Here is a 23,843-nt window from a genome sequence, read left to right on the forward strand (position 1 = left end):
GAGAAGTTTTGGACTTTGATCTTTACATTCTCTTCTAGGTCTGAAATACAAATAGACTCTAGACTGTGATTTCATAGGAATAGGGAATTCTTAGATGAGAAATTCTCTCTACCAATTCAGTCTGGCACTTTCTCTGCAACTCTTAGGAAAACACAGAGGGTTGTGGCTTGCTCGGAGTCCTATAGCCCAGAGTCTTGTAGTCACTATGTGTCAAAGGTAGGGCTCCTTGCTCCAACACTAGGCTTTGTATTAATTAGATCGTTCTGTCTCTTGAGATGTGAAATTCCATTATTCATATTGATATTTGAAAGCTGGAAAAAAGTTTGGCTGTCTTCTTCCTAACTGTACATAAACAGTAAACCATCAAGTCAAGTTGAAGTAGAAAGAAAACTGAACTTGGAACTAGAAAAACATAGGTCTGAATCTTTGCTTTGACACTTACTAGCTATGTGACCTTGGTCAACCATTTAAGTTCTTTGAGCAGAAAGTTTCTTCATTTGTAAAATAGGAATAATAATCATAATTCTATATCTCATTTTTTTTAATTCTTCGTGAATCTTAAAGTTGATGAAATGTGATTTATTATTTGGAAGAATGACACAGTGTCAATGCTAATTGAAACTGAGTTTTAAAAGCATGATTTTGGAAGAGATGAGTTCAATGGGAACATGGAAAAAACTTTGTTAGAACCATTCTTTTTTATGGTATTCACTATTAAAGGAGCTTAACTATATAAATAAAAAATATATAAAGAGGTTCATTTATATAATGCAAATATAAGCAGAAATTAATATACAGGTCCCACTTTGGGGTGCTAACTTGTTAATATTATAGAAGGAAATTTTTCAAAAACAGAATAGCATGTACCTTCTTCAAAGTTTAGATAAGAATTTTTCCAGAAAATAATTAAAAATTAATTTAACTAAATTTTATGTGTAAAACAAGATTCATATATAAGAGCAAGTATAAACAATGTTGACTGTTTTTACCTCCGCCTTTCTCCCCCACTATCAATGTCCACCATGTTCCACATAACACATGAGTCGTCTGAAATGACAATGAAGGGCCATATATCTTGAGGTTTGATGCCCAACTCCTCTTGCCTGTTCCGTTCTAGTTCCAGGTTATGGTAAGATAGCTCCTTTATTAGGAAATGGGCCGCACCTGAAATCAAAATCCATAGGATTTATAAAACTCATGTCCTTTACATATCCTCATTTATATATTTTATCTATAGCATCTCTATAGATGCTAATTACCAACCAGTGGTTCCTCTGATCTGAAGCCCCTTCCCACAAAAACAAAAATCTACTCTAAATTCTCCTATACCATGCCAGTCTCTCACATGTACAGCTACTTCTTAATTGATCTATCTGTTATTTCCCTGGGAGAGACTAATACAATAAAAAAATTATTAAGAGAGCAACCTCAAAATGGGCTGCTTTAGAGTGATTTCCTTTTCACTAGAAGTCCTTAAAAAAAGACACAGGGATTTTTGCTTGTATATGGGTTGGACTAGATAACTTTTCATGTCTTTCACAACACTAGTTTGCCAATGGGCAAATTTCAGTTTGATGTCAAGAAAAATTTCTTAGAGCTATGAAAAATATAATGGGCTACTTCAATGGAAGTGTATAAGCACAGTCTGGATGACTACTTTTGGATGGCGATTCCTTTCAAGTATAGGACTAGAGAGCTGCTGATATTCCTTTCAAAGTTCTGTGACTGATTCTGGAATACTATAAAATAATCAGTAGGAAAAGTTTATGATTCTGTTCTGAATTCTTTCTGCCCCAGTAACAAATAATAATCTTGAAGTATCACTTATTAACTGAGTGAACTTAAGGAAGTCAAACTCTTTTACCTTCATTTTTCTCATTTACAAAATAGGAATGATACTTGTACTATCTCTCTTACAGAGCTGTTGTGAAAAAAGCACTCTGTAATCCTTAAAGAATGTTAGGTCTTTATATGTATGGATGGATAGATACACAGATATAGATAGATGATGGATAGATAGATCTTTAAATATTCATTTATTTTAAGTATAAATTATTAATTAGTATTACTATTATTATTATTATTACCATCAGTTAAACTATCTACAAAGCTTGGAATACCCATAAGGAAACAAAAAGCTAGAGGATGGAGAAAGAGTTCCAAAAGCCAAGAGTAAATGGCTTGGGATAAAACATCCAACTAGTCTCTCCTTACCCTATTCTTTTAAGTCTCCCTCTTCTTTCTGTGGAATTTTAATGTATATAAAACATTACTCTCTTTCTACTTACCAACTCCAGCACTGTTGAAAATACTCGGGAGAACCAGCATAATATGATTGGGCCAATACTTCTTATATATTGCCATTTCATATTCTTTGACAACTAACACATGCAAATGACTAGCACCATCCATTGCATGATATAAGTTAAAGAGTCCATGTTCATGACGACCCGTAGTTGGAGTGAAAGTAGGACTTTTTATAAATTCTTGGTTCTGTAAAATACAAGAGTGATTTAAATAGAAACTTAAAATGTCCTAAGCTCTAACTGACCCCACTCAAATTGTACTTTCTCTAGATGTCAGCCATAACAACTTCCTTACTCTCTTTAATAGCTATTAAAGCTATATAAACATATTCACTTGTTATGTGTCCAAAACAATATTGTATGATGAAAGAACATTGAACTAGAAGTCGAGAATTATGGATTCTAGTCCCATCAGTGCTTCTAATTAAATGTGAGACCTTGAACAAGTTATAAATCTCTGGATTTCAATTCCCTCAGCTAAATGGATGAGATGAATGCTAAGTTTTCTTCCCACTATAAGTTAGTATTTTCTTCATGTATATAACTAAGCATGTATTCTTTCCTACTTGCATGTATATCTTATATCTCCAAATAGACTGTAAGCTCCTTAAGTTCAGGGATTTACCTGCTATTTCTTTCATATTCCTCATAGCATCTGCTGTAATGCTGTGTATATGTTATTGATAAAACACATTTTTATTAAATGCATGCTCATTTCTTTTATAAATACCACAAGTGCTTTGAATTCTCAGACTACATCTTGAATGCCATGCTACAAGATCTATTTATAATCAGGTGCTTTTTTTTTTTGTTTATTCACTTCAGTAAATCACTTTACTTGGTTGATAATTAGTCAAAATATCTAGAAGACTAGCACCCCACCAAAGGACACCAACCAGGTTTCCTAAAAATTCCACCTCAAAACCTGGTAAGATCCAATTAGTCTATGTTCCATTCTGGGGGGAAGTGATCAAGAAGTAGCTGATATATTCTATTGAATGGTCAGGCTCACACTCTCTTTATAAGGAATGAAAATGAAGATAAAGGGATTTGTGTCAGTTAAGGTATACGTTACAGAAACCTTAATTTGAAACAACTAAAAAGCAACTAACTAGACCCAGGTGATATGGAATCAAAGGATTTAGAATTGGAAAGAAGTTTAATGTTCATTTAATTCAACTCTCTCATTTTACAGATGAGAAAACTGAGTTTCAAAGAAGTTAAGTATTTTTAATATTATATCAGTATCATAATTGAGATTCTTTTGAAACCAGAAATTAGCTTTAAATTTGGCAAGTCACTAAGAATTTACTAAACATTTATCATGTGCAAGGCATCATGCTAAACTTTAAATACAATGATTTTTCTACTACACCTTACTTGCTTACTACATCTCAACTTTTATCCTAGCAGTTAACCCAGTGTTTGGACCACAGTGCTTCCTAAAAAATGCTTCACATTCCAAATGAGAACAAAAACTATACCTACTTCATAATCAGTAAACCAAATCCCTGCCACAAAATAATGTGGATGATTCTAAGGATGCTTCTCTTGTGACTTCCCACATGGAATGTTACAAACTATTTTCTAAAGAAACGAAAGAAGAGCTGATTGACTGGTAAAAGGTTAGGAGATTGGACCTACTTCCTCTTTCCAATACCCAAACCTCGGACTATCCAAAAGAATATCACTGAATTCATTAAAGATCTGAACTTTATTCTTCATGGGCGAGTTTCTAACAGAAAAAGAAATCAGCCACTGGTAACTACCCTTCATATGAACTAACGACGCTGATCCTTAAGTGACATACTCATAGACAAATCTTTTACCAGCTTGGTAGCATCTACTTTGCTGATGGGATTTTTAAGAGAATCCCATATCACCTCTCCTGTCATGACAAAGCTTCCAAAAAAAGATTATTTAAGGACAATGAAAAAGAAAAAAAATAATAAAAATATCCCATCAATCAATATGCATTTATGAAGGCTTTTCTCCATGCCAGGCATCAGGCATAAAGAATGGCATAACAAACAAAAAAGGGGCCAATAAGGTTCTTTCTTCTGAAATGTATTATGATATTACTCTAATACTTCAAGGATACAAGATTTCATCAATAAAAGATATCATTCTTTCTGACCTGGTTAAGATCCCAAACATTCTGCACCTGACTAGATGTTTTAATGAGTGACTCTAGACAAAAATGCTTCCCCTGATAGCCAGGTGATGAGATTCTATGAGAGGGCTAGGTTGATCTTTGGATTGCAGGCCCACAACCAGAATCTGAATAGACATTTAAAGCTGACACTTAAAAAGAATTTTTAAAGTTTGCAAGCAATTTACATGTGCTGTTTCTTTGGATCCTTACAACAACTCTGAGGGGTGGGTGCTGTTTTTATCCCTATTTTACCAAAGAGGAAACTGAGACAGTTCAAGTTACTTTACCCAGGATCACACAGCTAGATAGTTGTCTGAGACCTGACTTAAATTTAAGTCTTTCAGATTCTAGAACCAGTAATGCCCCCACCTAGCTGCCCCATTCTAAGATTCTCCAGCTTTGTAGGATCTTGTACTCTACCAACATAGTTTTCAAGCACTGTGTTAAATTGGTGCTATGGAGGAACATCAGAGGAAATCACCAATTATTACAAAAACTATGATTGCAAAATGTTATAGTCTTTTCTTGGTATATTTGTTGCTCTTTTGCTTCTTTCACTAGGCTTATTTATACCTTATTTAATCTTCAGATCACTCACATTGCCTTGTATATAGTAAATGTTCAATGTTGATTCAGTTAAACTGAATATGAGAAACCAATTATCTCCACTTCATTATTTCCACCTTAAACCTCTCTGCTCTAAAAGTATACATTGGTCCATGTGCCCTTGACTGAAGAAAGTCTTTTCTTATTAGACAATAAAATCCATTCTGCCACAAGTCCAGAGAGCAGAGTTGCTCTAATACATATCAGAACATCCACTTACCTTATCAGTAACAAGTGGTAATCTCATGCTTTCCAGTTGGCCTCCTGGTTGGCTGAAGACAAAATGGTGCTCCTTTGATTTGGGAATGATAAAGTGAAGCTGGATTTCCTCTCCTAGCATGGAGTAAGAGAAGGCAAAGGCGTGCAGGGTGGACTCATAAAGCTGGGATTTGAGGGGGGGAAAGGACAGATTTTATCATCAGAACCCAATCTTACTTCTAAACAGAACACAGAACCACATGTGGACTTCACTATCCTGTGATTAATATGATTTTCACATGAAGGCATCCTATGAATAGCAGATCAAAATTATGGTTTTAATCAGTCCCCCACTTTCCCCCAGCACCCTTCTTATTCCCCTCCTACTTCTCTATAGGATCTTTTAATCATCACCCCCAACTTCTCTGTCATATATTACTCCCCTCCCCACGACTCCCTTTCTTATTTCCCTTAAACAGGACAAATTTTGGGATGATCAGCACATCTTTTAGTTACCCTAAAAGGATCAACTTATCCCATTACATATAACCAGCACCAGACAACATTCATTTTAATAATATATTTTCTCTGTTGACATAAAGAAAACTCCCATCCCTTCAAGATAATGGTCACCACTATCTTCCATCTATATTGGCTGCTTTAGTAGTAAAGTATTTATTTCATCAACTTCATATTGGAGAATACATTTTTATTTTTTAAGTGACTCACAATCCAAAAATGATACTATTTCCTGAATAATATGTGAAAGCATAAAAGGACCCCAATCAATCAATATTTATTAAAGCTCTGCCATGAACATGATGCTGGGGATGGGGATCCTAATGATCTATATGACATAGACACTGATCTCAAGGACATGAAGCTCCACTCCTAAACCAACCAACTACACTTAAATGGTCAATCTAGCTTGTGATTTAGTCTAAGTATTTAACTCACCTTTCTTCAGTGCTTCAAAGAATGATGGTTTCACAGATGTGCATATCCCCTTCACTATCACAAATTATATCTCTGCAACTTAGTACATTTTCCTATCACTTGGTCTGATCTCCAATTTTATCACCTTGCAGATAACCAAGTGAGGAACCTCAGAGTTCATCTGGCTTGCTCCTCAGATGACAAGCACACCATCTGTTACCTAGTTTCTATTCTTGAATCATTTCTAGCTCTATAGGACTTTCTAGAGCTTATGTTCCCATTGGATTAACTTTCAAGAAATTAGTCTCATTTCCAAATCATGAGGAAGCATTAAAAAAGGACTTTATAAGAGGGTTAATTGCCTTTATAAGAAAGAAATACTTCCTTATGTGCAATTGAATATAACCAGCATAAAGAGCAAAAGAGACAATGTTCCCACTCCAAATTGCCCTGGCCAGAGTGCATATGTAGATTATTCTTTTCATTTCTAGGCACTTGAATTCAAGTGTAAAGGGATGATAAGGATGGATGAAGACACTGGGAATCATGTCATAAAAGAATCCATTGAAATTTGGAAAGTATAAACTGAGAAATAGATGTGGTAGGGGAAGTTTTCTTCAAAAATTGGAAACACTGCCACATGAAAGAAAGAATAGTTTTATTCTATGTGGCTCAAGATGACATAACCAAGATACTATGCCTAGTATATAAACATATGTGTGACACACACATGCATGCACACATGTGATATAAACTCTGACAATCTAATGAAAAATGTGGGCAAATTGCTTTGCCTTTCCTTGCCTCTGTTGTAAGGCAGGGGAACTACATCATCTCTAATGTCCTTTCTCTGGTCTCCGTAATAACATGATTCATAGTAGTATATCATTTCTGGTTTACTAAAAGGATTCACAGTAGCATAGATTCATCGCAATATTATGGTGCAAGTGGAAATCATGATGTAGTGGAAAGAACACTAGTTTTGGAATCAGGGGGCCTAAATTTAAATCTCTCCTAAATTACCTTGAACAAGTCACTTCACTTCTTATGGTACAAATTTCCTCAGCAAGAAGTGGGGAGGAGATTTGATTAGATGATCCTTTATGTTTCTTCTAGCTCTAAGTCCTAACTCTTCAATTATCCATAAGATATTTTTAAAAATTGCTAATGATATAACTTCTCATCAATGGCTTTAAAATAACACTATATAAGGAGGTGTAATGGAGGAAAAGAGAAATAGAAAGTACACTAACTAGATCTGGATTCAAAGGATCTGAGCTTGAGCACTTATTTAGTATATATATATAAGTATATATATACACACAACCTTATTCAAATTATTTAACCTTAACCTTGATTTCATCATATAAAATCAAGAGTGAAGAACACAGCATGATATAGTGGAAAGAATACTAGCTCTGGAGTCAGAGAACCTGTATTCCAATTTCTCCTCCAACATTAATGCACATGTTACCTTGTTCAAGTAACTTAACCTCTATGGGTCTTCATTTCCTTGTCTGTAAAATGAAGAGGTTGGACTAGATTACCTTAAGTCCCTTTTGATTCTAAATCTCTGATACTATGAAACTATGATTCAGGAATCTCTAAGGACTCTTTCAGCTCTAGAGTCTATGATAACAAACTAGATTTCATTGTCTAGACGCAAGTCCCATGAATACACATCTAATACAAAAAGGATCTGTGATTTCAGAATTCTGGGAATTCTAAACATGGGAACTCCTTCCACCAACCACTTTTCTGTGACTGTAATAATTAAAGGGATAGTAGGGATTACATGACTTAGTAGATAGGGGTGGATTTGGGATTGACAAAGGATAACTGACTTGAGAAGCAACTCTTAAGTATCAGAGGCTGAATGTGAACCTAGACACCTAAGTCTGAAATGCCTGCATTTACTACCTATGTGAACACAACCACTCCACACCACAGTTGTGAAGGAGATGGACTAAAGGAGCTCTATTAATACTGTTCTAGCACTGACTTTCTAATCCTATATTCTATCATTCCTAATTCCAAGACCAGGTCTCTATCAACTAGTGTAGGCTGCCTCTTACAAACTATAAAGTTGGTTTTGAAAACTATGAGGATGCCTATCAATTGGAGAATGGTTGAATAATACGGGGACAAGATTGTGATAGAATTTTATGGTATTATAAGTAATGAGAGCTGGATTGTTTAAAAAAAATCCTAGGAAGTCTTATATGAATTGAAGCAAAGTAAAGAGAGTAGAACCAGGAGAACATTGTAAACAGTATACAGTAATATTATACTCTGATCAGCTGTTAACGATTCAGCTACTGTGATCAGGACAGTGACCCAAGAGGCCCTATGATGAAAAATGTTTTTTTACATCGAAAGAGAGAACTGATTAACTTAAAATGAAGACTGAAACTCCCTTTTTCACTTTCTTAATTTTTCTTGTTTTGTGTGTGAATGTGTTTTCTTTTACAACATGGCCAATATAAAAAACATGTTTTACATGATTTCATATATATAATTTACAATATATTGCTTGCCTTCTCAAGAATTGGTGGAAGAGCAAAGGAGGAAAAGTATTTGGAACTCAAAATTATAAAAAAAAAAGAAAGGCTTAAAATTTAATGTAAATGGGAAATATTTAACAAAATGAGAAAATATATATTTTTAAAAATAAATCCTATGAACAATTAGCTCCTCAGTGACTGTTCTCTATTTTTCACCAATTCTTTGGAGGCAAATTATACCTTTCTAGAACACTTAGTTCTGTTCTTTGTGCCAAGATTAATCTTTCTCATTTCCCCATACACAGCTAAGCATATGGTAGGTAGTTAATAAATACATATTGATTGACATAAATTGCCTGATTATAATTTCACCCTTTCTTCCCCTTGCACTTGAGGCATTAATAAGCAGAATTAGTATAAACAAAGAGAATATGCAGGAGGGAAAAAGAGAAAAAGGCCCAAACTGGATAATTTGAAAACATATAACTAGTTTCAAAATGAGACTATAAGTGCATGAGGCTGCTAGATGGCACAATGGATAGAACACTGAACCTAGGGAAGAATTGAGTTTAACTTTGGCCTTAGATACTTAGCTGTGTGGCCCTGGGCAAGTCACTTAACTTCTTTGTTTCCATTTCCTCACCTATAAATTAAGGGAATAATAGTACTTATTCCCCAAGATAATTTTTAGGATCAAATGAGATAATAATTGTAAAGCATTCAGCACAGTGCCTGATGTTATTTTTTGCTATTCATTCAATTCAGTCATGTCTGACTCTTCATAACCCTATTTGGGGTGTTCTTGACAAAGATATTGAAGTGATTTGCCATTTCCTTCTCCAGCTCATTTTGTAAATTGGGAACTGAAGCAAACAGTACTAAGTGACTTGCCCAGGGTCACACAGCTAGTAAGTTGTCTGAGGCCAGATTTGAATTCATAAAGATGTGTCTTCCTGATTCCAAGTGATTCCTCTATCCACTGAACCACCTACCTGCCCCTACTGTGTCACCTAGCTGCTACATAGTAAGCATTATATAAATGTTAACTGCTATTATTATTAGTAGTAGTAGTAAAGTGTATTACAAATCCAAAAGCACTGTATAAGTGCTAGCTACTATTAGCATTAATGAATACTAAGGAGCAGGTAGGTGGCTCAATGGATAGAGAATCCGGCTTAATGTTTGGAGGGCCCGGGTTCAAATTAGACTCAGACACTTCCTAGTTGTGTGAACCTTGGAAAATTGCTGAGAGAAAATAAAGGTTAAAAAAGAAAGAAAGCAATGCAGACTAACTAGCCTCTTTATATATACAGAGAAGTAAAACAGAAAGATGAAATACTAACATAACAGAAGCAAGTAACCTGCATCTGGGAATCTTTCCTCTCCAATTAGAGAAATATTCATCAGTGTCTTTAATTAATTCAACTAGGTTCAGATCAATATGCTAGTCAGTGGGGGGAAAAAAGAGTCTCTGACATCAAGGAGCTTACAACTGAACAGGAGAGACAGGGCATGTGCACAGAAAACTGTAATACTAAATAGATTCTCCAGGGCTCCTAAGAGGAGCATCTATCAAGCACCAGGAGCTCACATAAGATGTCAGTCATGCTTCCAGCTGGGAGAAATAGGAAAGGCTAGCTCCTGAAGAAGAGGGAGCATTTGCCCAGGCCCTTGGGAGCTGGTTACCTCTTTCAAGCTTCATTTTCCTCATCTGTGAAATGAAGGGTTGGACTAAATCATCTCTTAGGTCCCTGCTAGCTCTAATATCCATTGAAGCTCTAATGGAATAGAGGATATGTTTCACTGAGAAGGGGAAAGATCTATAATTATTATATTTTAGATTTATATTATATTTATTTCTATAGCAATGAACTACAACATGGTGCTTTATTACTATATATCATGTTCTTCGAACCCTTTGAATAATTGATATCCTTTAAGCAGGAAATTTAAAAAAAACATGCATTATATATATTTTTTTCTTATTGCATCAAAACAGAAATCCCATCACCAACTGGGGCATCTAAATGCATTGTTTCCATGCCAGGGACAAAGAATTAAGTTGTAAGTGCAGTTAACTAGTTGACGTTAACTAAAATGAAAGCAAGGAAGATCTATCCCTGAGCAAATGCTTTTTGGACCCTCTCCATTCATCTCCATTTGTCTCTTTCTTATCTTTTCTGCATTGGAGTTTAATTAAAAGGAAAGGATAACCTAGATTCTAACTGTCTACCAAGTGTGGTACACCAAAAAGTACTCTGGATTTGGAATAAGAGGATACAAATTGATAGCTACTATCTGTGTGTGATCTTGGGCTTTAGTTTCCTCTCTAAAAATTCAGTTTCCCCTCTAAAAACTCAGGGGGAGAGAAGAGGAAAGGAATTTGTTCCTTCTAGCTCTAAATCTTAGAAACCTATGAATTATTTGTAAATTCTCTATTTTTCCATCTCACAGATTAAGAAGCAGAGCTTAAAACAATCCTTCCAATGTAAAAAACAAGGAACTACTTGAAGAAAGAATTAAAAATTAAGAAGCCTAGTTGTTAGAACTTTGGAGATTCCACTGAGCTTTGGAGAATGATGATTTTGAGTTAGTCACTATTCCTTATTAGGGCAGCTAAGTGGAACAGTGGATTGAACACCAGGCCCAGAGTCAGGAAGACCTAAGTACAAATATGAACTTAGACACTTAGTAGCAAATCACTCAGCCCTTTTTGCCTCAGTTTCCTCATCTGTAAAAGGAACTAGAGGAGGAAATAGCAATCCACTCTAGTATCTTTTCCAAGAAAATCCCAAATGGGGTCACTAAGAGTCAGGATACAACTGAAACAATTGAACAATATTACTCCTTGTATTGTTACGTAGTATTGACACATGGTGTCAAAGCAAAACTTTACTGGCAAAGGTGACCACAGACCAGGAGTCAGACACATGTACAATTTTAACAAAGTACAAGTTATATTATAGTGGCAAAGGCATAGTGGCATTTGGAGTCAAAGGACCTGTATCCAAATTCCAGGCTCTGGTATCTATGATTCCTTTGTGACCTTGGGCAAATCACTTCTCCTTGCCAAATGTACTCCTTGATAGTAAAATGAAGGGGTTGGACCAGAAGCTTGTAAAATCCTTTTTGAGCTCTAAAACTATGATCTCACTATTTTTTTTTGGAATAAAAATATCAGTGGCAAAAGAGAGCAGCTATACATGTAAACCCAGCATGTTATGAAACATACTGCTAGCTTTCTGAATTTAAGACTTAAAGGCAACCTACCTGGTAGCGCGGATTAAAGCCCAGGTATTGATGGCACTGTTCACAGTGGTGGTAGGTGTTATAGGCTGCATATTTGGACAGTCTCATTCGGGTTGTCTGGCGTCGCACGTACAAATCCTCATGTTTCCTTATTGCTGGTTTGTCTACACAAAATCCCTTAATGTTATTAGGCTGCAGGAGGACATAGAATACACACATTCTTTCCCCAAGTGCTTATCTCCCCTGAATGTTACTGGTTAGCTGATTGAAGAAGGCTTTTTGTCGTTTTCTACATCAGTCAATTAGGGTAGCCAGGTGTCCCAGTAGATAGAGTCCTGAGCCTAGAGTCAAAAAGATCTGAGTTCAAATCTGGTATTGGTTTCTTACTAACTCTGTGACCTTAGGCAAGTCACTTGACTCTGTTTGCCTCAGTTTCTTCATCTATAAAATGGACTAGGGAAGGAAATGATAAATCACTCTGGTGAGTGATTTATCAAGGAAATCTCCAAAAGGGGTCACAAAAAATCAGACATGTTTAAAAACAACTAAACAATGATTAGTCAATTAAAAGTCTGTTTAGTCAAGAAATTACTTTAAGTGATATGGGGAGGCAGTCAATAAGTGGAAGCTATTTATACATTAAAATCAAATCTATCCTTCCTCCTATGATTTTAAACTGACCTCTTCTGAAATATTGTCTTCTGAATGGTTCATTATAAAGATGCCTTACTTGTGCTCCTGGGCCAATAAAAAAAATCACCAATTTAAGCTTTCATTTTTGCTAACTTGGTGTAGTTATATATTTTTGGGTTACTTATGTAGCTACTTAACACCTTTTTTGGTTAGTTCACCTTTTGTAATTACTGAACACCTTTTTTTTTACTTAACACCTTTTTGTAGTTAAAATGGGTAGATCTACTTAAATACTGAGTTATCACCTTTTTGTAGATTAAAATCTAGAAATAGATTGCAGATTACAATTCAATCTAAATGCCTTCATTGTTATGATCAGAAGTTATCTTCATAGTAAAGGAAGAGCTAAGTATCTTCATTGTTATAATCAGGGGAGAGCTAAATCCAGGCTTCACATTGGGTGTTGTTTGGGTTTTTTCTTTCTTTTTTTACATTTGCCTAGATAAAAATTCACATTATACCTCAATTAAAGATCTGGTGGCTTTTAACTGGTTACACAATGATATTGGAATAGTGTGATAAGGAGATAATAAGAATACCTTGAAGAACATTACTCTGAGCAGAGATGTCATGCAAGAGAGTTTTTAAAAGCACTTTGTTATTTTGTGAGACCGCCTTCATGCTTGCCTACTAGGCCTGGCCTGTTACTACAAATTTTTTCACAAATCCTGCCTATCACAGGATTCAGTGAAATACTGAATTCTGGCTTGACCTTGCATGAGCACAAATTACTTCGCTACTGCAAGCCTCAGTTTTCTCATCTATAAAATGGACTAACAATACTACTGTTGTCTATCTCACAGAGTTGCTGTGAATATGTACCTTATAGCAATGTGAAACATGTGAGCTATATTCTTTTTAATTAATAACCTTTTAACTAATGTCAATCAAAACCAAGAGGTTTTTTATTTTTCTTTAGACCTTGATGAGCAGCCCTAATCATTGGCCTTCATTGGCTTCATCCCTACATGAGGTAAAGATCCAACAACGTTCAAGAAAAATTCTTTCTGACAGTGATAAAGAGAGAATTGTTGGTGAGAAATACTGATCGTAGATTTAGGGCTAGAAAGAATCTTAGTAGTTATCTAGTACAGTCCCCTTTTTTTTTTTACACATGAGTATTCTGAGGCCCAGGAAGGTTGGGCAATTTTCCTAGAGCCACACTGGTAACATGCAGCTGAGAAAGGCGCTAAATCCAATCCCGTGGTCCTAAAGCCAACAGTCTATTCATTGAATTGGGGTAGGTTGGTTCATATTATAGGGAATGCCATTATTTATTGTAAGATCCTGAAAGCTCTATTAAATGGTCTCTTCTATACACATTCAACACAACAGAGGCTTAGGAGAATGACTCTAAGGCATTGTGAAAATCTAAATCCTTCAAAAATTGGTATTTTGTTTTCCTAATTCTTAAGTAAAAGAAATAAAAGAAATTTTTCAAACTCTTCCTCATTAACAGGAGTTCTTGATTAACCAAAATGCTGGACTAATCCAAATACACTAGTTCCTCACCATTTTGGATAGCCAAGAATTTCACTACCATTATTCAACAATTGCTGAGTTTCTGCTCAGTTCATGGTGCAGTGGAAATAACATTGGGTTTAGAATCAAAGGATTGGGGGTCAGATCCCAGCTTTGCCACTTTTGGGGCAAGTCACTTCTTCTCTCAGAGCATTCATTTCCCCTTCTGTAAAATGAAAGGGTGGTCGCCTCCAACTGAAAAACTGTGATCCAATGCGTACTTTCAAAATAAATTGCTATGTTTCATTCTCTTCCCCTGCTATAGTAAACAGGAGAAAATGGAACTAGCCAGCAGATACTAGAAAAGCTGAAGAAATTTTTTTTTCCCCTTAGTTCCTCAAAGCATCCGGCGCTACTGGCTAATTAAATTCCATTCCACAATTAAAGAGTAGTGGGGACAAAACAGTTCAGGAAGCAACTCCCTATTCACAATACATTGGAAGAAGACATGGTTTTAAAAGTCTTACCATCACTTTTTATTTTCTGGTTCCGTGAACAAATCATACTGGCATCATCATACTTGGGATCATGAATGATGTAGTCAAAAGGCATTTTCTTAAAGATCTCTAAGTCAGGCCAGACATCATTGTGCTGAGGATAATGTCCCCCTGATTCTTCTCTTAAGTCTAAAATGGACAGAAACCCATATATGAAAGAAAAGTAAGGAAATTATGACTTTTTTATTACAAATGCACCAATGTTTTAAAGAATTACACATAGTACTATATATATTCCTCTGCTCTTCCTCTCAGGCTACTGAGCTATAGCCTGTGTTGAAGACTATTCTAATGAGGCAAGAGGAGAAATACTTATCCATGGAGGCAATCATTTCCACTGAGAACAGTGAATGATGCCCGAGTGGGGGCTTGCAAATCACAGAACTAGAGAACTGGAAGGTATCTCAGCAGCTATCTTGTTTAATCCATATACAAGAGGAATCCCCCATTATGAAATACTCAATAAGTGGTCAACCAGTCTCTGATAGACCTCTCCAGTCACTCACCACCCCCCAAAAAAAAATACAGCTTTTTGATAGCTCTAATTATTAAGAAGATTTTTCTGACATCAAACTGAAATTTACATCTTTGTAACATTCCAGACTCCGTGACCACTAAAGTCCTTGCCAAACCTGGAGTCTATAATCTTATGACCTACCATCCTATGAAATACAAGGTCAAATTAGGAGAGAGAAAACTAGCATTTGGGGGATATGAGGGCAGAGAGGAAGGCGGTCAGGAAAGGCTTCATGAGGTATGGCTTCTTGAAAGAAACAAAAGCTTCTGAGAGTCAGAGTTAAGTAGGGAGTATATTTTAAGAATGGGGGAGGGGAGGCCGCCAGGACAAAGATAAAGATATGGAAGATAACCTATGGTCCACATGGAAGAAGCAAGAAAGTCAGTTTGGATGGATCACAGAAGAGGAGGGGAGGAGTAGGATGGGTAGTGAAGGGCTTCACTTGACTAACTGAGAAAATTCTACTTTATCTTAGCAGTAATAATGAGCCACTGGAATTTACTGAATAGAATAATGAGTAATGGCATCGATCTTCCCTTGAGGAAGATCACATTGCATCTTTGTGAAGGATGGATAGAAGAGATATATATAAGCAGGGAGCAAAATTAAGATGCTACTATAGTAGTCAAAGCATGAGGAGATGAAGGCCTGAATGAGGGCAGTAGCCATATGAGCAAAGGAAAGTGGTCAGAGAGACACTGGAGGTGAAAATGACACAATCTGGCAAATGAATGGCCCTCAGGGCTGTGGAAGAGTAAGGAGTCAAGTATAAAGGTAGGAACTTGGAAAAAAGAAAGGATGTTGCACCTAACAAAAATAGATAAGTTCAAAATCAGGGTAGGGGTGAGAAGGCAAAAATAATGAACTTTGTTTTGGACATACTGAGTTTGAAATGTTAGGTGGGGGAGGGCAGCTAGGTGGTTCAGTGGACAGAGTGTTCAGAGATGGAAGGTCCTGGGTTCAAATTTGGCCATCATATATTTCATAGCTGTGTGACCCCAGGCAAGTCACTACACACACACACACACACACACACACTGCTTAGCTCTTACTACTTTTCTGGCTTAAAACCAATACAGAGGGTAGTTGGGTAGCTCAGTGGATTCAGAATCAGGCCTAGAGATCAGAGGTCCTAGGTTTAGATCTAGCCTCAGACACTTCCCAGCTGTATAACCCTGGGCAAGTCACTTAACCCCCATTGCCTATCCCTTACCACTCTTCTGCTTTGGAACCAATATACAGTATTGATTTCAAGATGGAAAGTAAGCGTTTCTTTCTAATACACAGTATTGATTCTAAGATGGAAGGTAAGAAGAAAGAAAGAAAGAAAGAAAGAAAGAAAGAAAGAAAGAAAGAAAGAAAGAAAGAAAGAAAGAAAGAAAGAAAGAAAGAAAGAAAGAAAGAAAGAAAGAAAGAAAGAAAGAAAGAAAGAAAGAAAGAAAGAAAGAAAGAAAGAAAGAAAGAAAGAAGAAAGGAAGGAAGGAAGGAAGGAAGGAAGGAAGGAAGGAAGGAAGGAAGGAAGGAAGGAAGGAAGGAAGGAAGGAAGGAAGGAAGGAAGGAAGGAAGGAAGGAAGGAAGGAAGGAAGGAAGGAAGGAAGGAAGGAAGAAAGGAAGAAACAAACAAACAAACAAACAAACAAACAAAGGAACAAAGAAAGAGAAAGAATTGTTCATGGGACATCCAATTTAATAGCTGGTATTTATATATTAATTATATATAATTTTGTTTAAAATTTTTACACCAGAAATATTATTTGGAAAATGATTTATGTATGTCCACCTTCAAAGGAAAAACTGATAAACAGAAATAAGCAAGACATAGTTTTATGTATGCACATATCTTTTTATCAAATGATGTTTTTTTTTTTCCTAATGGAGGGAGGAACAGAAAGGAGGGAGTTAACTGAGTCTTTAATGTACCTCTCCAAAAAATAATTTTAATTTTTTAAAAATGTTCAATAGGTAGTTGTTGATGTGGAACTGTATCCCCAAAGATAGGTTAGACAGATGGGGGGGAAGGAGGAGAATGAGGGAGGAGGTGTGTGGGTGTGGGTGTCAGTGTGGGTGTGGGTGTGTGTATATACATTTTTTTTAATTGGTATCCCACAAGCATTTCAAACTCAATATAAGACAAAATTCATTATCTCAATCACATACACATAACTGCAAAAAGGAATTCTTTATTCCTTTTTTAATTTAACAGAGGACCTGGAGGTCCTCTTGCCATAGAGATGCGTAGGGATTAACCAGCTCACAGTGACCGGAAGTTGAAACCATAGAGAGAGGAAGGAGGAAACATAGAGACAGGAAATGAGGTAGGAAACGTTATAAAAGGATTCAATTGCTGACAGTTGGAAGTCAGTTGCTGAGAGTTTAGGGCTGGCAGTTTCAGGGAAGTTGACTACTAGGCATGAGTTAAGTCATTGGGAGTTGGTTGCTGGTGGTGTGGTTTGGTGATTAGATGGTGTTTGGGAGATAGATAAATATATATATATATATATTGATTCTGCCTGATTAGCTAAGCTGAAAGGTGATCAGCTGGACTTTCTTTAAAGGCAGATATAGGCAGTTTTAGGTAATAATTATAGGTAGTTATAGCATAATTAGTACAGACATTAGGAAATTTTCTTTCTCTACCTCTTCCCTATATTTCTCTCCTTTACTATATTCATTTTACCATATATTCTTTTACTATCTCTATTTTCATTCATTGTTAAAAGCTGCTAGAAGTTTTCTCTGACTTAAAGGGATAATATTAATTTACAACTCTGCTATAGTCTCATTTAAAATTTAATTATTAAAAGCTGCTCTCTTATTTTGTCAAAACTCCTAATTTAACCTTTACATATACATACATATAACTCAAATACAAACATATACTCATATGCTCACATATACATATTTTATAAAAATAAATGTATATACATGTTAACTGTATATACATGTGTACCCCTATATATACACATATACATGTGTACGTGGTGTCTATATTGTATTTGTGAGTAAATGGTGAATTTTTGTGTAGTGCATGTTAATATAGTATATCCACCTGTGTGTACAAATATATATGTGAATGCATACAAATGTACACATGTATACTTGATTAGTCATTTTTTAGTCATACTCTTCATGATTATGATTTGGGAGTTTTCTTGGCAAAAATACTGGAATAGTTTACCATTTCCTTCTCAAGCTCATTTTATAGATGAGAAAACTGAGGCAAATAGGGTTAATTTTTTGTTATTTTGTTTTGTTTTGTTTTTTTGTTATATTTGTTAATTTTTCCAGAGTCACACGATTACTAAGAGTCTGAAACCTGATTTAATCTCAGGAAAAAGAGTCTTCCTGAGTCCAGGTTCAGCACTCCATCCACTGCACCACCTAGCTGTCCATTCATATGTGAATTCATATATTTACTCATATATAAATATGTGTATATGTACATGTACACATATACTAGAAGTCACCTATATATAGATGATAATTGAACCCCTGGGAGCTATTGAGGTCTCCAAATATGAGAGTATAGAAAGAGAAAGGAAAGACCCCAGGACAGAGCTCTGGGAACACACAAGTTTTGGGAGCTGAAATGGATGTCCCCAAAGTAAGAAATCTTTAACCATCACTATAGCACAGTGATGACGAGCCTTTAGCCTTTTAGAGAGTGAGGGTCCAAACTGCAACTCTCACACCACATGCAAGACCCCAACCTTACCCCAGACAGGGGAGGGAAGAAGCAGTCCATTGGGCTACTGGGCAGAGGGGCAGGTGATGAGAGGAATATCCTCAGGAACATGGATAAGGGGAAGGGCACACATGCCACAGGTTCCCCAACACGGTCATAGGTCTTGCCCACTTGGACCATATAGCACAGCCAGCATTGCCTTGGGGAAAAGAACTAATATGCAATGATAACTTTATAGAATAAGAGAAGGATGACTGAATTTTAATTTAGCACAGCCATGGCCCTTCATAAGTGGGCAATAAAGCCCTTTTCCAAACTGGCCCCATCCTATTTTTCCAGTTACATTACATATTCCTTTCTTTGACACTCTGACCCTTTTGTGGCCTTGTCTTTCCTCACTCACCTAGAACATTATATTTCCTTTCTCTCTGCCCTTTAACAACATTCACTATTGCTCTTGCCTGGAATGTATGCACTCACTACTCATATCCCTATCTCTTGGAATCCCCAGCTTCCTTCAGAACTCAGCTCAAGTACTATCTCATGCTCATCGTCTCTCCTGGTTCCTCATGCCTTCTTCTCCTTAACCCCCATCCTCCAGAGGTTATCTCCTATATGTTCTGTATATACCTACAAATGTGTATAACATCTCCTTTGTTAACATGTAAGCTCCTTGAGGTCAGGGACTGTTTCTCTTTTGCCCTTGTATCCCAAGCATCTCACCTACTACCTGGCACACAGTAGAGGTTTAATAAATGGTAGTTGACTGATTGATTAATTGCCTTCAAGTGTGGGGAACCAAGGAGTTAAATCCCCCTGAACTCTCCCTTCTCTATCCTGTAAATTCACAAAGAGGGCACAGGTACAAAGAAGAGAGCAAAGTAACCTTGAAAAATATATAGAAGGCAGAGGGAAAACTCCCTCCCTGGCTCCAGAGGCCAGGCTCTAGTCAAAATTATTTTTGTTGACCATTTGCTTCCTTTAATGAGCTACCTTGGTAGAGAATAGATAAACATGCATATTGCTTCTGGCTGAGAGGCTGGAACAGCAGAAGCCTGAGAGAGCAAGTAGAAGCCTTAAGCTTGTTGAAGGAGAGTATGAGGGAATCAAGGCTGTGAGAAGCCTGATGGTGACAGGTGTCATTTCCTTTTAAGACTTTTGTGTTACACTGCCTTCATCCTTGAATAGGACCCCAGACAAGCCAGCTATATTCAAGGAGGTTCTAGTCTGGCAAAGTAGACTGGAAATATAAGAACTATAATATAAGCCAGAATGTAATCAATAGAATGAGAGGTACAAAAAGTATCATGGGAATATATTTACTAACATTGTTGACTAACATTTGCCAGCAAAGTAACTTACTGAAAAATAATTCTTAAATGTCTACCATGCATAACATCTTTTGCCCAACAGAAGAATAGGGTACATTCCTTGAATTTCAGAAATTTATAATCCCTCACATTCAAAAGGACATAACAAAACTCCAACTGATGATGGAATAAACAAAATTCCTGATTATAAATATGGTCCTATGATGACTTACTGATGTTGATCTCTTCTTCATCATAGACATCAACTTCTGTAAGACGGATGAGCATCCTAGACAAGATGCTGAGGAACTGAAGATAGGCACCTGTCTTTCCTATCTGAAAATATACAATAAAAGAGGGTGAGAGGAGGCCACAAACCCAGAGGCTTTACAAAACAACAACAATAACACTTGGTCCTAAAGTGCTCAGATTAACCAAAAGAAACCCCTAAGACAAGAAAAAAAATCATTTTGCTAGATTACAAATGATTTACAAAAGGTTTTTTCTCTACTTTACACCACACAATTTTAATTAGTACCTTTAAATAACTTTAAAGGTTGGTAAAGTGCTTTTCTATCAATAAATATGTGAGTTGGAGAGCAGAGGCATTTTTTTATTCCAGATTTTAAAATTAACTACCTGAGGCTCAGAAGTAGCCTAAATGATCTCCCAGGGTCATACAGCACTATCACATTCAGGATTCAAGACTATTTTTTTTATCATTAATGCCCTTTCTAACCATATCATACTCGTTTTGGATTAGCTTGCTATACTGAACTGTCATACTAATAATTGAGCAAGTTTTTTTATTGATTTAGTTGTTAGTTGTTTTAGTTTTGAAGGTTAGCCATTTTGTTATTTTATTCTATTTTTATTTTCTTAAGTTTGGTTATTTAATTTTTAACTGATTTAGCAAGATAAAATCAATACTCTCTCAGCCACTAGCCTGAGATATGAGAATTCTTTAAAATGGCAAAATGTTATCCATGCTAATAGTTATATCTCCGAAATTTTGGATGGACTAAAAAATAAAATTACAATTCTATCCTCTCTTTCCATAAGAGACAAAAACCTCATAAGGGCCTAAAAGCACCTTAAAGGACATTTCTCCTCAAATTAAAAATGTTGAGATATATCCAGTGAATACCTTATATTCAATAATCATGTTCTAAATGCCTGATATTTGTAAGGTACTATTCTAGACTTTAGGAATATAAAGGCACAAAGAAAATAAACTTTGCCCTCAAGGAACTCATATTTTGCCAGAGGGCTCAGTGAATAGAACTCAGCACCTGGAGTCAGGAAGACCTTAGTACAATCTGGCCTTAGACACTGTGAACTTTAAAATTACTCCACCCTACTTAGACCATACTTTAGGAGATTTTATTTAGCTACCTCCTGATTATAACAATGGAGATACTTGGTCTAACAGAATCAGGAATGTCTTGTGAACTCTACATTGCTCCACCCTACTTAGTCTAACAAGGTCAGGAATGTCTGCACCCATACTTAAGGATTAAGTATCTGGGAGGATGGCCTTTGATAGACATGTGTAAAAGCATCTGACAGACCCCTGGGCTGTCCTAAGCCAAGCTAAGCTACCATTGGTTCAGATAAGACGCAGGAAAGTGATGTAAAACCATCTATATAGGGCACATCACTTCCTCTCTTCACTCTCTTTCCCTGGAAAGGTGAATCTGGCTGGTAACTTCCTCTGAGGTCTGGGCGCCAGTTCAATCCTGGAATTCAGCCTGGAGGAGCTCCCTCAGACAGCTTCCTTGAGACAGTCTCGTGGTGAGTGATAAGACTGACTTTCCTTTCCCTTGTCTCTCAGGGGAGGCCCCCTTGGCCAAGGCCTTTAACTCCTGCCTGGCTCAGCCTAAGCCGGAGCAGTTTTAATTAACTCTTTCCTCTCTCTCTCTCTCTCTCCTCCTTAATTTGTTCTCTCTATATTAATTAAAATCACCATAATTTCCATCTGACTTGGGTATTTTATTATTTGGGATATCCCATGGAGACCAATAATTAAATATAGTTTAGGTCACAATACTAAAATTATCCTTTACAACGCTTACTAGTTGTGACCATGGACAAGTCATTTAACCTCAGTTTCCTAAAAGCAGGGTTGTTGTGGGAATAAAATGAAATATTTATAAAGATATTTGCAAATCTTAAATCACTATAAAAATACTTTTATTATTATGTACACACATAAGTATAATAAAAGAAAAACTGAGGAGAGACTAGCAAGAAGAGGTAAGGGAGGAAAGAGAGAAAAGAATTAATTAAACAATAAGCATTTATTAAGTGTCAACTCTGTGCCAAGCACTTTGACTAATGCTAAGATTCAAAGACAAAAATAAAAATTCCTGCTCTCAACAAACTTGCATTCTATGTAGTTGCTGTTCATTCATTTTTTGTGTCAAACTCCTTGTGACTCCAATTAAGGTTTTCTTGGCAAAGATAATGGAATAGTTTACCATTTCCTGCCCCAGTTCATTTTACATATGAGGAAACTGAGGCAAACAGGGTTAAGTAACATAAAGGCCAGACTTGATCTTAGGAAGATAACATCAGGTCTAGTATTTTATCCACTGTGCTACCTAACTGTCCTCACATTCTATAGGAAGAGATAATACATGCTCTATATATAAATATACATATATGAATACTTTTTAAATAAGTATTTTATTGTAAAAATATATGTGAAATGAATGGGATAAGAAAGGTTTCATATAGGAAGTGGCATTTCAGCTGTGCTTTGAAGGAAGCTAAGGATTCTAGCAGATAGTAAGGAGGGAGGAGTAAATTCTAAGTATAGGGGACAACCTGGATAGGGAAACTGGATCTCAAAAAAAAGTCTAATTCTTCTTTCACACAACAATTAGTATGAAATATAAACCACACAGAAAAGTTGTAAAGTGGGCAAAGGTTTTCTTTAATATTCTCTTCAACCTATTTCCCTACCACCAGAGATTTCTCATTGTCCCTCAAGTGTCTATAAGCCTTACACAAACACTAACAAATATAATACCAAAGATTTAGCCTATTTTTAAGTTTTCATATCCTAAAATAACTTATCCCTTCTTTCTTGCCCAGCAATCGAGACTGGTATTACCTCATGTTATAGTTGGTTCATAAGGTGAGAATGGCCAGTAGACCTCAACTTCTCTAGAATATAATAGTCATATTCAGAGATTTTCCTAGCCCAAGTGAATCTCTGATTAACAGGAATTGCAGGGATAGGGATGTGTTTGCAGAGGGACATCTTTATTTCCCTACTCCATACTATATGCCCCCCCCAAAACAAACAGGAACCAGTTACTTGGTGCCATACTTTAAAAAGGTATTTTAAGACCCCCTCTTTGCTGCTTTCTCTTCCTTAGCTCTTAGACCTACATAAATATTCAATAAAATAATTCATGCCAAAGGGCCTATAAATAAGGAAAACAGAGAGACTATGACAAATATCTTACACATTTGGGGAAAAAAATTATATGAGTCCATGACAGAGAAGAACAATTATTTCATTCATTCACTATTTCCTTTTCTATGACTAAAGGTAGTTCCTTTATTATCGATCAAATACATTTTCAAATCGATCTTCAACAAACCAATTTGTGCTAATCGGTAAATAATAATTTATTTTGCTTTAAAGAAATTTCA

General features: G+C 36.1%; 1 protein-coding gene across 11 annotated transcripts in view; it reads right to left on the reverse strand.

Annotated features, from left to right (window-relative positions):
* GREB1 (growth regulating estrogen receptor binding 1) overlaps positions 1–23,843 on the reverse strand; it is a 233,818-nt gene that overhangs the window by 19,552 nt on the left and 190,423 nt on the right. For all 11 annotated transcript variants that reach the window (XM_007476320.3, XM_007476318.2, XM_016428803.2 and 8 more), the window contains 6 exons: positions 20,411–20,513; positions 14,636–14,794; positions 11,976–12,118; positions 5,288–5,449; positions 2,289–2,493; positions 990–1,164 (listed from right to left, as the gene is read on the reverse strand). In XM_007476320.3, coding sequence (XP_007476382.2) covers positions 990–1,164; positions 2,289–2,493; positions 5,288–5,449; positions 11,976–12,118; positions 14,636–14,794; positions 20,411–20,513 — 947 coding nt within the window. The remainder of the gene's footprint in view (positions 1–989; positions 1,165–2,288; positions 2,494–5,287; positions 5,450–11,975; positions 12,119–14,635; positions 14,795–20,410; positions 20,514–23,843) is intronic.

This window comes from Monodelphis domestica, chromosome 1, assembly GCF_027887165.1.
Source record: "Monodelphis domestica isolate mMonDom1 chromosome 1, mMonDom1.pri, whole genome shotgun sequence".
In the NCBI taxonomy this organism is placed as follows: Eukaryota; Metazoa; Chordata; class Mammalia; order Didelphimorphia; family Didelphidae; genus Monodelphis; species Monodelphis domestica.